We start from the raw sequence: 17534 nt of genomic DNA on the forward strand, positions 1-17534 counted from the left end.
TATACTTTGTATGAGAAAAATACTCCTGCTTCTTTTGCATTTGAAGTGGTCTGTTACAACCTATAGTCGTTTTATATGCTAATATCATTAAATATGCTCCTCTTCTAAAAGTCAGCGATTCGTTTACTACAAGAAATTCTCCTTTTGCTAAAAAAATTGATGGAGAATGTGGTTCCTCAAATTGTGATCATGTGTTTTTCCTCATTGTTTGCTTCCCAATCTGGTTGCTAGGGTGAATTCTTAAGTTCCATAAGGTATGATCGAGCAGATCCCACTTGTGGGGCTACACGGGGTATGTTGTTGTCGTCTTTCCTACATTAGAAGATTAATCTAAAATAGTGAGATTCTTTTTCTTATTTTATTTTATTTTATTTTGCTTTCATCTGAGTACCCAGGGAGGCAAAACTGCTCAAAATGCATCTTCTATAGATGTAAGTTTCTTCATATCATTCTATTGAACTCAAATGAAAATTAACTTCATAATATATGAGATGTGTGTGTGCATATGTTTTTGCTTTAGGAAGAAATATTATATTAGCAGGCCGCACAGGAAGCAACATCTTTTGGTGTATTAACTCAGTCATGTCACAATGTTGGTCATAATTCAAGACCTTTGCACTTTGGCTTTCTCATTCTGCTTAATTATTTAGGACGGAACATACAATATTTTTATGGATTTGATCTAGAGTAGAAGATCATGAGTCCGGAGCCTAAAGGGTATAAAAATATACGATATTTATCAAAAGGGAATGCCCAAAATTTTATATACCAAAAGGGGTATATCGTGGGCTGATCCACGATATACCCCAAATTTTTTTTCATCTGTCAGCAAGTCAACGAAACCAATTTTTTTTTTTAATTGTATAACGTGGATCAGTCCACGTTATACAAGTTATATTGTTAACGTGGACTGATCCGAATTCTTACTCACTTATTCTGCCCTAAATTTTTTTATTGATTTTTAAAAATTTTAAAGCATGATTAACTCAAGTAAATATTTTAACATATGCAATAATTAAATGTGTTATATATGCGAACAGAAATAAAAAATAAAATATAAGTTAAATAAACGTCACACATTAACTGAGTAGTAAATATTAAATTACATACTAACTATTAAACGACATAAGACATGTTATATATTCTTGGAAGAGTACATAAGGAAACAACAATCATACAAGTTAAGAAAAAACATTAAAAACCAACAAGCAACAACAACTACTGATTTCTGTCGGGGCAGCGATTCTTGTTGTGACCTGTTTGCTTGCACGTACTACACTTTCTAGCCATGCGAGCAGGAGCTATATCCATTTCATTCCTCCTTCTAGTGGTACTCCGCGCTCCTGAAGTTCGCTCGTATTCAGTGTTTGCAATTAAACTGAAGGGAGAAGGTGGCCAATATGCCTCATCACCCAACGGTGAAAAATTTCCACTGTACGTTTGCTTGTAAAACCTGCAACTGTAGTACTTGCTAACATAGGTCTTTGGTTGAATTCCGCGAATATCACAAAATTTAACTGCATGTGAACATGGCATATGATAGTTTCTCCACTTTCCACACGAACACTTTTTTCCTTCGGCAGAGACTTTATGGATATTTTCGCCCTTACCTTCGTGTGCAAATGTTAGAATCTCAAAGACCCCTTCAGTTGCATTGTATTGCTGCATGTCAGTATGCTTTAGGGACCTCTCCCAGTATTCATCAAACTTCTTTTCAACAGCGCGCGGCCAAAACGTTTTATCCGCAATCAACAAATCAGCAAGAGTGCTTCTCTCAACAAACCGATCAACAAGATTTTTAAACGTATAACGGACCATGGAAGTAACGGGCAATCCACGAGCTTTCTTCAATAAACCGTTGTAAGACTTGGAGACATTCATTGTCATAGCCCCCCACCTATGACCGTTGTCCTTATGCAATGTCCATTTTTCCTCCGGAAGAGCTTTTAACCACAGATACGCTGGAGATGACATTGTTTTGATTTGTTCCATCCTCATTTTATACTTCTTCTTCTGGTGCTCTGTAGCCGCCAACCACATTAGCTTCTCAAGGTCACTGCTGAGGAACTTTTTATTGAAGTTGCTTTTCAAATGCCGAACGCAAAACTAATGGTGTGTGGATGGTGGTTGTAACCAATCATGCGTTTGGACACATTGCAAGATGCCCTGATGACGGTCAGAAATAAGTCCAATTCCTTGTCTCTCACGAACAATATGTCTCCACAACAACACAAGGAACCACGTCCAGGACTCAAAGCTCTCACGTGCAACAATAGCATATGCAAGTGGAAAAATGTTATTGTTCGCATCAATTCCAACAGCAATTAGCAGTTTCATCTCATACTTACCGTACAGATGAGTACCGTCTATTGAGATGACAGGCCTGCAACTTTTGAATCCATCGATGCTTGGTTTATAAGCCCAGAACAGAAACTTGAAGATGTGTTCACCTTGCATTGTAGTTGATTGGTGCTCCCACTCAACAACGGTCCCCAGATTGAAATATTTTAAGGCAACCATGTATCGGGGCAATGTCTTGAAAGAGGTTTCAAAATCACCAAATACCATTTCAATAGCTTTCTTACGGCCCTTTTGTGCTTTTCTATAACTAGGAGTAAACAAATGCAATCCTTTTATTTTTTGCTGAACTGACTTAATACTGATTTATGGATCGACCATAATATATGGTATCAACGTAGTAGCAATTAGGTGACTGTTCAAATTGGAATGATCCTTTCTGTAATCATCCGTCTGACAACTGTGGTGGAGATCCGCTTTGCCTGCCTTCCACATACCACTTGAAATTTCTCTAAAACGGATCATCCACTCACACCCCAACATATGACGCTTGCAAATAACCCTCCAAAATTTACCTTTGGACTGATCACAAATGAACTCTTTCTTTTCTTTGAGACAATATTGTCTCACTGCGCCTTTCATTTCCTGCTTGTTCTGAAATAACATACCTAATTGCATAATACAAGGAAAATTATCAACCCCTTAAAAATGGTCCAACAAATAAAAAGAATATTCATTGCCACCATACTAACCTGATCTGATAAATTCAGGTTTTTTACAATCCCAAAGTGCAGATTGAACTGGACCGTCATCTTTCATGAAGGCAAAATCATCCGGGCCTTCTTCTGTGTTGTCCAAATATGGAATCGCATTAGAATGATAGCTAACGTTACCATCACTTGGAGTAGTAATGTCTTCATAAGAATGACCATCACCATCAGATGAGTGATCATCGTTTGTTTCTGTGTGATCTAATGGCATATCACTATCTGACCTATCAGAGTGATCATTAGCTACATCGTTGTTGCTCACAATTTGTGTGAGCTGAGTCAATACGGGGTTTTCTTCAAAATCGTTACACCTACATAAATAAATAAAATTAAAATTTAAAAAGATTATATTAACCCCAAGGACAAATTAAAAAATAAAAAATAATCAAAATAACATGCCGATTACAAAATGAAAAATAAAAATATAGTTATATTATAAAAATAGTACTACTCTAGTAATGACCAAAGCTACATTTCGTATTATCATTCATAAGAAAATAGCATTTTTCACCCTTTAGATCATTGTTGGAGCCACAACATTAGTACTTTGGCTAATGAAGAACGCTAAAAGGAAAAAACAGAGGAGAATAAAGTAGGGCACATAGGAAAATCCCCAAAAAAGAAAAGAAAAAAAAAGAGACAAATGGATTGCATTCACTAAATAACATGTTGTATTCTTGTGATGATTGAACGCACAAAGACATTGAATAGAACGTAAATGAGAAAGTTTTCATGAAACATCGTTATATTTACCTTTCTGTAAATGACTCCACTTGAGTAGGGCGATATCGAACTATACTCCCGCCACCTAATTCACTTGTATCTGGAGCACTACTCGGTCCAGGAATATCACAGCTCTGCATAGTCCAACCAAAGTTATGTGACTGGCTACCAATTCCTACCATTGTTTCTTGTTGAAGTGTACCTCTTTGAAGCCCAATATTCATAGCGGGAAGATACGTAGTACCCCGAATATCAAACTCATCGTCAATGGGTGCTTCAACATTAGAAGAGCGTTCAACAGTTGCATACATGTCAAGTGTGGCTATACTGATATGATTGCTAAATATATCAGGACTTCGAAGAAATAACGATAAGGAGTCATCGTCCGAAATAAGAGTTTCCTCGTAAATGGGAAATCCCCTAGCCGTAATTGATGTTGGATATCGACCAGTGATAACCACTGAAAGGTTAGGATCAGATATGGCCATTTTGCTTATGAAAACACGTTGTAGACGATCGTATTTGAGGGAAATTGGAAACCTTATGAAAACTTTCTTCGTACACAACTTTACCACCCCAATATAAATTAACTCTTACATAATTTTCCGCCATATTATTTTCAACAGAATACAAAAGTAAAAATTAATGGAGAGTGCAAGAGGGAAGTTGAGAATTCGTCAAAAATGAAGTCTACAATAGAGAAGTGTAGAATTCAGGGAGATATGCAGAATACAAATGTTAACTGGTATATAAAACAAATGATTCACGGACCATTGAATGTCATAATGCTGATGTTGAAAAAATATATTTACTGTTTGATTTTACGCAAAGCACGCTTGATTTGATGATTGCATGCAGATTCGACGACTTCATGCATTCTGCGATTTTACACCAAAATTATTACAAATTATTGATCGTTTTTGCTTTTACAGTTGCATGCGTGATTTGATGACTGCAATGATTCTATTGCGTAAAAAAATTTTCAACAATCAATTATTGCACGAATCAATTACCAATCAACAAAATTTTATTGTTGCAAAACGTTGGCCTGCCAACGTTTTACAACAATTCATATTTTGGAGGAAAAACGTTGACAACCAACGTTTTACAATAATAAAATTTTGTTGTAAAACGTGGGCTGGCCGACGTTTTACAACAATAAAATTTTGTTGTAAAACGTGGGCTGGCCAACGTTTTGCAACAATTGTGTGGTAGGAAAACCATAGTGGACCAATATGCAGGCAGCCTATATATATATATATATATGCGTTGTGGACAAGAAGATATGGATCAGTGCATTTTGTCCATAATTTCTGATACATATCTTTTTGAAGTCTGTTTATTCTTCATCTTAAATATTGAAAAGGGTCACCATAGTAGCAAAAAGACACTGGCAAATAAAAACAGAAACATGTCCATCCTTTTCCAATTGAATAAAGTTTAAATACTAATACTTCAACATGAAGTTACCCACTATACAATAAGAATTTAATTTTTACAGTGTCCCTTCCCCCCCGTGCCACACCGACGCTCTCGTTTTGATCTACGTTGGTGAACCTCCTTTTGTATCACACCTGGATCCTGTAAATGCCACAAAAAAAATAGAAGTTATTTTTGTATGATAAATTTTCTTAGCAATTACTTTGATTGTCTACGTAAAATCGGGCAGCATCTCCCCTGTAACAAGGAGTTCCTCCAATACCATATACCAACACAAACAACCAAAACGAACCTCTTCCTCATCAATCAACTGGTGATTCACGGGACCTCGACCCCGTCTGTTACCTGATTGGCGTCCTCTATCACGCGCAGCAGGTCTTGGTACATTAGGACGTTGATGACGAGGCACTTGCACAGTAGGCGGCTCAACATACTCTGCCGGTGGTGTATAATTGGGAGCGAAACTCAACATCGTCCCCAGAGAGGCAGCAACCATGGACTCTGTATTAATGTGGCTAAACATCTCTGTTATTTCCTTCACTTCATCAGACTTGGTTGGATCTTGGATAGTCTGCTGAGCCAACCTGTACGATTCTTGATGTCCTAAAGCCTAAAAAAAAAATTGCAAGATTTGATAGTGGTCTAAGACACATATAAAGACATCAAACATCTACTGGAATGTAATGTACGTACCAGTGCCTCATGCCTGCCTGCCATGTGTTGGTATCCTCTATCCACTTTATGCGCAGGATTTCCTATGAAAGTGCGCGAGTGACGTCGATACCAACAAAAATACTCTGATAGTGACTCTGGGTCTTGAGTTTCATACTCGGCCAGAATTACCCTTTCTCGACGATTTTCCCACAAAAAGTCTGTTTCTGCAAAATTTTGTTGATCCTCCACTTTTATAGCATACCGCTTGTCACGTTTGTAATGAAAAGGATCAATCTCAGCACATGGACCCGGAATATGTTGCTTCCTACCAAACGGTCTGAGAACGCGATCTACCATGTGCCACTCTCGATAGATCCCACAAATAAGGGGAACCTGCGCCATCCAAATATCTCGGCCACGCAGACACCACTCAGGGAGTCTATTAATGATGGCCTCTGAATAAGGCTGTCACACAAACTACGATAGAAAGAACATAAAATTACATGATAATAAAATAAATAAATTACACATAAGCGTAACTATTATATCAAAACGCCATTAACAACCATAATTATGATAAAATACCTGGCCATCTATTAGGTTGTCCAATACATCCCTACATATGGGTAAAACATCACGTGCCTCATTTTCGCGGGATTTACGATGAGTCCACCTTCGTGCAAGAGCCGTGTGTGGCGGAAGAGCCCTGCATGGTGGCTGCATCGGTATAATGCGCTCCCAAGCCCAAACCTATATTAAAAAATTAAATTAAATACATAAAAACCTTATAACTATCAAATAGGACGACCAAATAAAATTATATAATTTTAAAGGTCACGTACCTGCAATAAGGAAATGAATCCACACACATCCTTGGCTTTCCTCAACGAAGCGCGACATAAACAAGAATACAAATATGACAATGCAGCCGCTCCCCAAGCTTGTCTACTCATTGCTCTAAGGTCACGCATGTCAAGCAAATAGTCTAAATTAAGTAAGTCACCGGACTTATCCGGAAATATCGTGCCGCCACAAAGCCATAGCAAGTAAAACCTAACCCGCTGTTGCACATCAATTTCTGGGGTCTGATCTGTAATGTCATCTAAGCCTCTAATATATTCAATTAATTTATGTACTTCTAACCTACTAACACCATTAAAACAATCCAGACCGGGTGCCCAACCAGTAAGCTCATGGATCAATTGTTGCCACCCACCAATATCTATATATCTAGCATTAAGATTATTCAAGGGATTACCATCAACAACCAAGCCAAACATGACCTCAATATCTTGTAATGTGATGGTCACCTCACCTGTACGCAGATGAAAGGTGTGCGTCTCAGGACACCATCTCTCTATAAGTGCAGTGATGACTGCCCAATCATATGATACACATCCTACCTCTACTACTCCCCTAAGTCCACACAGGCCAAAGTAGTCAAGGATGCGAGGATGAAAAGGATGACGCCTCACGTGCTTCCAAAATTCGGTATCCGCGCGGCGAGGAAACAGGCATCCGGTCGGTCCTCTCAAGGAACCATCCCACACAGCCTTTGATCGATGCTTCTCCTGGAGTGTTAACACATCGTACACTTCTGGCCCCGGATGTACGCATACCCGTGGAAACTCCATACCTTATATAAAAAAAAATGAAGTCCAGATCAAGCTATTTAGAGTAACTCACTATTAAAAAAAAAATATTATTCCAATTTTAGCAGAACAAATATGCATTGGCTAGATAAAGCCAACTTCCATAAGCCTTTTTTAGAAACCACTGATAGTGGACCACATTAATACCTATAAGGTATAGACAAAATAATTCTCCACCCACTTAGACTTAGGTCCCATATAATAAAGCATTATCATGACATTTTAAGTTTTTTTTTTTTGGCCTACTGAGGCATCAATTAAGTTTCATTTTTCTGGCTATATAAATATCACATTAAAGGTACAATGAAATATATTGTATAACAATCCATAACAAAATATATTGTATAACAATCCATAACAAAATATATTGAATAACGTGGAACTGTCCACGTTTCACAATTATATATTGTAAAACGTGGACTGATCCACGTTATACAATATATTTTGTATAACGTGGATCAGTCCACATTTTACAAATATCTACAAAAATAACAGCAACATAACAATCCATAACAAAATATATTGTTTAGTTATTCAGATCTTTTATATAACAATCCACAAAAATAACAGCAACATAACAACAAATTTCTTCAAAAGTGCTACTAAACAAATCATACCTTTTATATAATAATGCTTCTAACAATCATATTTTAAGTTCAAATTAAAATAACACAAATAACACAAACGTATTAAAATAATACAAATAAAAAATAACAATTAAGATATATAAGACAAACAGATCTACATCTACTATAAATATACAATATTATATGAGTTAGAAAAAATTCCTTAATTTAAATAGTAATAAAAGATAAAGATGAAGATGAAGAAGTTGCTCCAAAAATTAGATTGTAATGTAGGGTTTAAAAAGAAAATAAATGGAGGAGAAGGAAAAGGAGAAGGAGATGGAGAGGTAGAGGTTTTGTAAGTATTTGCAATGGAGGAAGCGGCGGAAGAGAATGAAAATTTTTAGGGCAAAATGAGTGAGTAAGAATTCGGATCAGTCCACGCTAACAATATAACTTGTATAACGTGGATTGATCCACGTTATACAATTAATTTTTTTTTTTTTCGTTGACTTGCTGACAGATGAAAATTTTTTTTGGGGTATATCGTGGATCAGCCCACGATATACCCCTTTTGGTATATTAATTTTTGGACATTCCCTTTTGGTAAATATCGTGTATTTTTATACCCTTTAGGCTCCGGACTCAGAAGATCATTTCCTTTGTACAATTTTTTATTTAATTTAAATGGGAAGAAATTGTCTTTGCTAGCTTCTTTCTTATTTTGGTAGTGGAACATAAAATGCAGCAACACTTTGCACAGTAGCTTACTTTGAGCTATATGGAACTCTCAAGGTTTACTTTGTTAAGGATCGAGCACACACGTGATCAAACAGAAAATATTATCTTTTAATTGAAAAGCCTACAAATAATGAATGTAACAGACAAATCATTCATCATCTTGAGAAGATAAGATTCAGCTTTAAGGGTCTGAAGCTTAGAGCTTTATCAATAAGAAGAATTTAAGGAGTAGAAGGGCAGTACTTACCACGCTGTTAAATGCTACAGCAAACATACCAGCACGCAACCATCATTATCATTCAGAATAATGTTCGATTTTCTTTTAAAAGTGTTCCAAGTTATCGACCGATTTTCTTTTAAGAAATTGCACAATCAATTTTTGCTTCCTTACCATCTGTTAATTGGAGATTTTTTACCTAAGTCTTTCATGGATAATAAGTTTTAGCACACCCGCTTATCAGAACAACAAACCAATGCAGTAAAAGTTTGAACAATGAGCTTACCGTGTAGGTCGACCAAAATCGAATTTATCACTCCAAAAGCGAGCTCAAATTCTGCAAATTGAACCTGATAATGTTATAATTGAGATGAAATCACTTGGATAAATCTAAGTTCCCAAAGATATGCAAATCAAATAAAGTAAACAAAAAAATCAGTGGGGAGTTGAACTTACTCGTGGAACTGTCAAGGAAACTATGGAGATCATGGAGAGGGCCAGTTTGAGGGTCTTCAGGAAATAATCTCTCTGCCTTACTAAGGCAGGGGTAAGGTCTGCGTACATCCTACCTTCCCCAAACCCCACTTGTGGGATCGCACTGGGTATGTTGTTGTTGATGGGAAGGGCCAGTTAGTCCTAAATTATACATGGACATTAAGTTTAGTGTAAGACAGAGGAATAGGTTGCGCTGGTGAGAGTTGTGAAATAAGCCTCCCTATAAACAATTACTATATAATATGAAACCAGAGTAATTATGGGCCTCCTTCTTTAGTTGCATATTCTCCATTCTCAGTTTTTGTTCATCGCACACTTAAGCCCTAAATAAAGCAGAATTATGTTGTGATTTCATTGTCTAACAAAGAACTTCTCCCGACATTCAAGGAAGCTTCAACTTTGTTGTCATATACCATAATACAACCCACAAAGGGCTGAAAAGAAACACGTCCACAATTATTTCTATAGTATACACTTCATGCATAAAACACTGATTCTTAAATTTGAACTCAATTGGTAACTTATGATCCTATACACATTCTCTCCTCATGTATAAACCAGGTGAGATCATCTCAAAACACAAAGCATTCAGCAGTTCCCTAAAAATACTAAGACACAATAATGTAAGGTGATTAATTCAAGAGTTGGCTTCACATTTTAATTATTCAATCTCATAGTCTTATGGTTAACTCTTCAGAACTAAAACTGACTATACAACTGAAGTCTCTTTGCCATGGATACATCAACATATTAATAAAATAGTTTAGCTCAACCCATAAAAGCAAGACTCTAAGTGACGCCTCATAAAAACTGGAGATCATATACTGCGGGTAGTGACGTATAGTTTGTAATGTGAAAGTGACAATAAATAGTCTAACTATCATAAAAACCAGACTATCATAGTGATGCACCACGACGAAGTATTAGTAAACAACTTCAACAAAAAAAGTGGAGAAATATGAAAAACTTTCACCAATTTAACCAAAAAAGAAGGCCAATTCCAACTGCAACGGGAGCAGTAGAAATATTACAAAGGATGAAGTAAGCTTAAAGTAGCTCTGTATTTGAAATCTAGGAAAAAAAGTAGCTGTCTTGGAAAAATCTGGATGAACTGATAAAAAGAGCTGCTTATGAGTAAGACACGTAGAGCACACGTGTGGGTTGAGATCTATTCTTCAATTAATTTGTTGCAACAGTAAGGGAATGAAATAGTGAATGCAAGACGCTTTAACTGAGTAATCTGAGCTTTGTGGCTAAAGTCCCACAAGAGAACCTGGTTAAAAGAATTCCACAATTGAAACAAGATATATTACTACTTAAAGTTGATACTGCCAAAAAATCTTCTACAACTATGACAGTCCAGACAAGTTTCTCCCATTTTCTCTAGTTTTGGTTCTTCAAATATTTTATAAGATAGAAATAATTGATGCAGATGTCTCATATAATGTCTTAGATGATTGATTACGTCACAAGTCTTACAATTTCGTTTACTCTGTACATTTTACATTTGGAGTAAGACTTAGAAAATCTTTTGTTGCATGTGTTTTGTGGATATGAAAGAAACCAAAGATGTTTTAGTGGGAGTTCTATGGCTCTCGGTTCCTTCTTCCATAACCAGAGCTCGGAGAAGGAAGAGATAAGAGGGCCCTATGGAGAATGTGGTCAGAAATCCATAATAGAGTCCGACCACAACGACCGAATTGATTATCTTCATGCATAAGGATCCTAGATTACCTAGTAGAAAAGATTGCAAAATAATCACAAACCTCCCTTATTTCTTTTCTATTGTAATTTCTGTGGATTATTATATGATGATTTTTATCCCAAAGTTAACCAAAACATCCCTCTGTTAACTTTTTCATCCATATTTAACGGATTCTTCATTCTCATGCGATTTTTTCTTTTTCCAGAAGGGAGAGCCATCAACTTCAGCGAGCTCTTCATTATTAGCGAAAGAATGTTGCACCGTTTTTCATCTTTGGTTTTTTCCAATCTCTTTCTCGCGAATCAATTAAAAATAGTTTTTTTTTTCTCTTTCCCTTTTCAGTTGCAAATTTTCTATTACTGATCAATCAAAACTTCTTATTTCTTTTTCTTACATTTTCTTTTTTGCAGAATGTGAATTTTTGAATTGAATTCATTGTCTTTTTCTGTATTTGGGTAGAAAATCATGTGTAGAAATTGAAAAAATAAGCAGATTTTCGTCTACATAAACTTTTTAAAAAATGCAGATATTAGTGTGCAGAAACTGAAAAATGTGTGTACAAATTAGAAGTTGTGTACAGAACGCAAAAAAATATGTGGAGAATGCAAGATATTTATGGCGCACAAACTGAAATTTAAGTGCAGAATCAAGAAAAATATTGTGCAAAAATTGAAAACTGTGTGGAGAACTGAATTTTAAGTGCAGAATCAAGAAAAACATGGTGCAGGAATTGAAAAATGTGTGCGGAACAGGATAATGTGCACATAATGCATATAAAAGTGCAGAATGCAACAAATTACGATGCATAGTGAAGAATCCGTTAAATATGGATGGAAAAGTTAATAGGGGGAAGTTTTTGATTAACTTTGGGAAACTTAAAGGATATTTTCTATTAAGTGAAATATTATTAAGATGTAGTGGAAGTTGGGGTGAAACAAGAGGGATGATTTTGGTTAAAAATTCCTTTTCACCAAGGAGGTATCCAATCTAACGTGTAAAACCATGTTTAAGATGTGTATATATCATTACTCTCCAAATCAAAGCTGAAAGCATTACTCACAGTAATACCCAAACATGTCTCTTGTAAGTGTGTCCACATGACATGAGCAATAGAGTATTCCTCATATTCATGAACGAGATCACCAACAACAAAACTCACAATAATTTCAAGTGCAGTGAATTTTTTTTTTTTTTTTTTTCAATTGTAAGCTTCAAGATCGGTTTTGTGTTAGGCAGTGTTACCTTCTTATGGGTGACTCAAAATATGGTTAGTACCTTCAAGAGCATCTTGTTCTTCCAATACATACCACATCTTATGACTCCAGATGTCGTCATTCTCACTATTTAGTTTCTCACCTTTGTTTAAGCCAGCAATGATGCTTTTAGATTTCATGTCTATTATATGAGACAATTAAGCAAGTTTTACTCATCAATAATGCATGTGATCAGGGGCGACTCAATGGAATTGGTTACCTAAAGTCAAATCTTAATAAGAGGTCTCAAGTATATTTAATAAAACTAGCTTTTGCGTGTGTCACACGTGCATCTCGTGAGCCGCACTTGCATCTCGTGCGCCGCACGTTCATGCCATATCAATTAGTAAAAATAATTTAAAATCACATATATATTGTTGTTAAACATGTTGATAAGGTGTACATCTAAAGTAAAAGAAAATTGGTGTAAGCTCAAAATGATTAAGGATGATCCTATTTCAGCAAACGTGATAGTTAAACTCAACACCAAAGGATGTGATGCAGCGGATGGGGTTGCTCCTCCCTTAACAAGAGGTCTTGGGTTCGAACCCTGGGTATGAAAAAATTATTGGTAGGGAGCGCTTCCCTCGAATAGGGCCCTACGCGACGTGAATCCGGATATAGTCAGGCTCCAATGCGGGTACCGGACATCGGGCGGGAAACCAAATAAAAAATAAAAAAAATACTTAAACTCAAAATTATTGGACATTGTTTAAACTTGGTATAAATGTTTCTTGGAATAGTTTGCTGAACGTAGGAGACAAATATTATGAACTATTTTCTAGCCTAATTTATATTATTAAAGAAAAAAAGATCTATATACCTAACTTTACATTTAGTAACTTCCAAAAAATGGGCCACCAAAATTTAGGAGCTTAAAGCATTTGCCTTAGTGGCTTGTGTATTGAACTGACCCTCCATGTGATATACACACTCAAGCAAATTAATTTTCATAATGATTTCACATTTAGTGTAGAATTGAAATGTCACGTGGTATCTGATCATTATCTACAGTCCAAACGTTTAATCAAGTGTGAAAAACATTTTTTCGTGTGTATTATAGTTGTGACTTCCAATTAAGTTTCAACTCGAAATAAATAGGATACGTAAAAGGAGACAACAACGTAATTTCATATATTGAAAAGAAATCCACAATAACAAATTTATAATGACATAATTCTTCCACTTGGCTTCAGGTATTCGAACAACACCCAAAAAGATTGATTTTACCAAACCTCATGATAAATATCAATTAATTTATCACCCCAAGATTCTCGGAGAGAATTTTCTAAAATTGCTAAAGCTTCCTAATCCATAATTATAATATAATTAGCTAGTTCATCTCGTTTTAATTGAAAAAGGTCAACATGTTCAGGTACTGAAGCATTAGGAGACATTTTGAAAGTTTTAAACTCTCTAAATTTCTTCTCTCCTTCCTTCGTACAACCCTTTGATCCCTTAACAGATTTTGCATTGCTCTCGGGACATCATTCCCTATGACTTCAGGTCCTCAGGAATATGTCATATGATGACATACTCTTTTGCAGTGTCTCATTGCTCGATTTGGAGAACTTCTGCTTAGAGTAGTTTGAGCTTATCTCTATCCAGCCTTGTCTAAAATATGAACAAGAAAATAGCGAGCATGGCTATACCATTCAATGTGACAACATTTTCCACTTTATATCATAGAAGAGAATTAAGTTCAAGGGTCATATTCCATTGTAATGATGTGGCTGTTGGGTCGTCAAAAAATATGCAATTTTTTTTAAAAAAAAAAGAAAAATAACTAAACTTAAATTAACAGAACTTCATAACACACTCGTTTTTAATCTGTTTAACGTGAATAATATATCAATGGAAAGCCTTTAACGAGATTCTAGAAAAGTATATCACACATTGTAATCTCAATTGTGTAATGCCCAGAAACAAAAATAGTCACAGTTTCTCAGAAAATTGTAACAATTTCAGCATAACTTAAAATTCATATTTCACTCGTTTTAAATTCATTTTGCATGGATAATATATCAACGAAAAGCCCTACACAAGTAGATTCTGAAATACTATATCACACTTTGTAATTTTGAATAGGAAAATCTCAGAAATTATATTACAGTGCACAATTGTTCAAAAAACTGTAACAATTTCAACATAATTTCAAAAATCACGTTTCATTCGTTTTTAATGGGCTATATCAACGGAAAGCCCTAAACAAGTAGATTCTGAAAGTATAACATTCATGCCGAATTTTCATACGTGTTCTACATAAAAAGTAGTTTTCAGTTTGTTTGATTTAAAAACAACAACAACAAATTTAATGTAATTCTACATGGGGACCTTGGCGAGGGTAGAGTATATGCTAGCCTTACACTTACCTTGAAAAGGTAGAGAGGCTAGTATGTTTAATTGATTTTGAAAATATATGCGATCTCTCTTGCACTTTTAGTTCAACGCTTTACAAACGACAAAAAAAAAAAAAAATGTAATGTTCATCATTTCCACATCTTTTCATAAACCAGTTCAATATCCTTTTTTCATTAGGAGTTGTGTGGTTGGAAATGAATAACTCGTTAGGAATTTGATTGGAAAGGAGTTGTTCATGTAGTAAAATTAGCATCGTTAATATTGTTATTAATCTTAATCCAAAAATATAAAGTTAAACAGAAACAAAATCTGGAAAAATTTCAGAAAATGTAAAATAGAAACTGGAAATAATATGAACAGTATCTGAAAATATATGGAAAATCAAACCGAGCCCACTGAATTCACAGTGTGTCCTTAAGGAAATTATTCCCCTCAATGTACCTGAGGTGTTGGAATCTTTCCTCCCAGGATAAGGATTAGAACGATTTACTCACCAAAATAGCAGTACAACAAATTTTGATGACGACGAACCACTCGAAGGCAGTATATCACACGAGATTTTAAGAAGTACAGAAAAGAAGAAGAAGAATATCAGAAAATTTCAAAAGTAAAAATTCTGAGGATCAACGAAAACATATAGCCATTGAAGCACTGATTGGGAAAAGGTTTGCAACCTTTCAGAAAAGTCACAGTTTGAAAAACGGAGGGAAATTTTAAAATAATCCGAGAAAGAAACGGGCCGCGGGTCAGACACGCGGATCCAAGTCAGGAAGCCGAAGCCGAAGCCAAGCCCAGCAAGCGACGATGACAATAGCGCGAGGGGAGACCCTCTATTTAACCCTCTAGCAACAAGAAGGAGTGCTTCTATTTTTAAGTAGGAGAACTTTTCTTTCCACTACCAATGAGGGACAAATGCTTATTTCATAAAGTAAGAGGGAACAACTCATTTTCCCTACACTTCTTTTCCCTCCATTTCCCATTCCTATCAATTAAACCCAACAAATATCATGTTAGTAACTTTTTAGTTATGTTACGTAAAATTAGCACGCAAAGTATGGTCATGGATTGTCATTTTACGATCTCATATAAATAAATAAAAATAGGTATAAATTATGAGATAATTAATGTATTATTTTATGCAACATAAAATATGGAATAACTAAATCATATACTCCCTCCGTCCCATATTACTTGTTCAGTTTCTCCTTTACACGCCCTTTAAGAAATCATAAATAAAAATGTATTTTTACTACATTATCCTTATCTCTCTCCAATTAATTGTACTCTAATCAATATTGTTTACTTTAAATAACAATTAATGTTAAGGGCAAAGTAGAAAAAACTTAATTAATTCTCTCTTTATTTTATAAATGAACAAGTATTTTGGGACATATATTTATAGTAATGTGGACAACTAATTTGAGGCGGAGAGAGTATACGTGTCTGTGCATAAATAAACTCTCTAACTAATCCTCCATTTCTGATACCTGCATAACACTGATCAGAACCCAAACGACAAGGCACGTGTGTCACATGTCACGAACTTCGTTAGTCTCTCGCGGAACTTTCACTATTTTTCCCCTCAGGTGATGATTTGCAAGTCCAATGAATTAATTAGCGGACATAAATTCAGCATCAAGATGAGACAAAGAAAAGTCAAAATCTGCTTACAAAAATCCAAACTGAGACGAAGAAAAATTCAACTTTCTTTAAATGTAAAAACAAATTGAGTATTCATCTACTGTCTTTAAAGTGGCCTTGTTGGAAATTCTCCTGATTAAATAATACTCCCTCTATTTTAATTTATGTGAACCTTTTACTATTTAGGAGTCTATGAGGTATTTCTTTGATCACATTTTTTTTTTATATATTTTTCTAAATTATTTGAATTATAAATTATCATGACTTATAATAACTTTTATGTAATTTCTAAATATATAAATCTATGTCAAAATTTATGGTTAAAGTTATGAAGGTTGACCCTTATACTCCGAAAAGATTCACATAAATTGAAACGGAGAGAGTATGAATATTTACGACCGAAGAATTCGAATTTCTGGCCGGTGCAACGATTCCGTTTTACCAGCTATACACACATGTTCTAATGGTCTCACCTCAATTCTATGATATCTAGTTAGGTAAATAATAAATTCTCACCCGATATTTATATCAAACTATGTAATTTAATCATAGCAGTTAAAATATAAAAATAAAATGTATATTATTTAATGAAAGAAAATAAAATATTCAACCAAATAGTTTAGGAACTTAGAGAAATATTTAACAATAACTATATAGAAGAAATTTATCAAAATAGAAAAAGAAGAGGTAAAAGGCTTTAATCAACAACCAGGGGTGGACCTACATGGTTCCAAGAGGGTTCATATGAACCCACTCCATCTAAAAATTTAATCAGTCTCAGAAAAAATGCAGATATTTATTAAATTTGACACCACTTTAAACAATGGAAAGAGACACAAATGGCTGCTGGGCCATAAATAATCCCACGCGCTGGCCCATCTATTCCCAAACCTAAAAATTAGCCCATAAACTATTTCCATCCACTAGCCAAAATTTGTAACAAGTCTTTTGTGGCGAAAAAGATTTAAAAAGTCGCCACTAAAAGCCCAGGCGCTTTAAATAAAAAGACTTTTTGCGG

At 35.1% G+C, this 17534-nt stretch overlaps 2 protein-coding genes across 2 annotated transcripts; both read right to left on the reverse strand.

Moving 5' to 3' along the window:
- Positions 1 to 5442: 5442 nt before the first annotated feature.
- Positions 5443 to 6242, reverse strand: LOC132619499 (uncharacterized). The gene is made up of 2 exons (XM_060334391.1): positions 5925 to 6242; positions 5443 to 5841 (listed from the first exon to the last, which is right to left on the reverse strand). Exons 1-2 carry the CDS (start codon positions 6240 to 6242, stop codon positions 5443 to 5445), a joined length of 717 nt encoding a protein of 238 aa, XP_060190374.1.
- A 198-nt stretch (positions 6243 to 6440) lies between these two features.
- On the reverse strand, positions 6441 to 7554 carry LOC132618224 (serine/threonine-protein phosphatase 7 long form homolog). The gene is made up of 2 exons (XM_060333287.1): positions 6728 to 7554; positions 6441 to 6635 (listed from the first exon to the last, which is right to left on the reverse strand). Exons 1-2 carry the CDS (start codon positions 7517 to 7519, stop codon positions 6444 to 6446), a joined length of 984 nt encoding a protein of 327 aa, XP_060189270.1. The 5' UTR covers positions 7520 to 7554; the 3' UTR covers positions 6441 to 6443.
- Between the last annotated feature and the right edge of the window lie 9980 nt (positions 7555 to 17534).

Source organism: Lycium barbarum, chromosome 11, assembly GCF_019175385.1.
Source record: "Lycium barbarum isolate Lr01 chromosome 11, ASM1917538v2, whole genome shotgun sequence".
NCBI lineage: Eukaryota > Viridiplantae > Streptophyta > Magnoliopsida > Solanales > Solanaceae > Lycium > Lycium barbarum.

What these genes read in the sequence shown, in the direction of transcription:
- LOC132618224 (XM_060333287.1), bottom strand. Translation starts at nt 7,519, where the DNA reads ATGGAGTTTCCACGGGTATGCGTACATCCGGGGCCAGAAGTGTACGAT. An exon ending in GATTCATTTCCTTATTGCAG is followed by an intron (nt 6,636 to 6,727) that starts GTACGTGACCTT and finishes TTTTTAATATAG; the next exon opens with GTTTGGGCTTGGGAGCGCAT.
- LOC132619499 (XM_060334391.1), bottom strand. Translation starts at nt 6,242, where the DNA reads ATGGTAGATCGCGTTCTCAGACCGTTTGGTAGGAAGCAACATATTCCG. An exon ending in CAGGCAGGCATGAGGCACTG is followed by an intron (nt 5,842 to 5,924) that starts GTACGTACATTA and finishes TTTTTTTTTTAG; the next exon opens with GCTTTAGGACATCAAGAATC.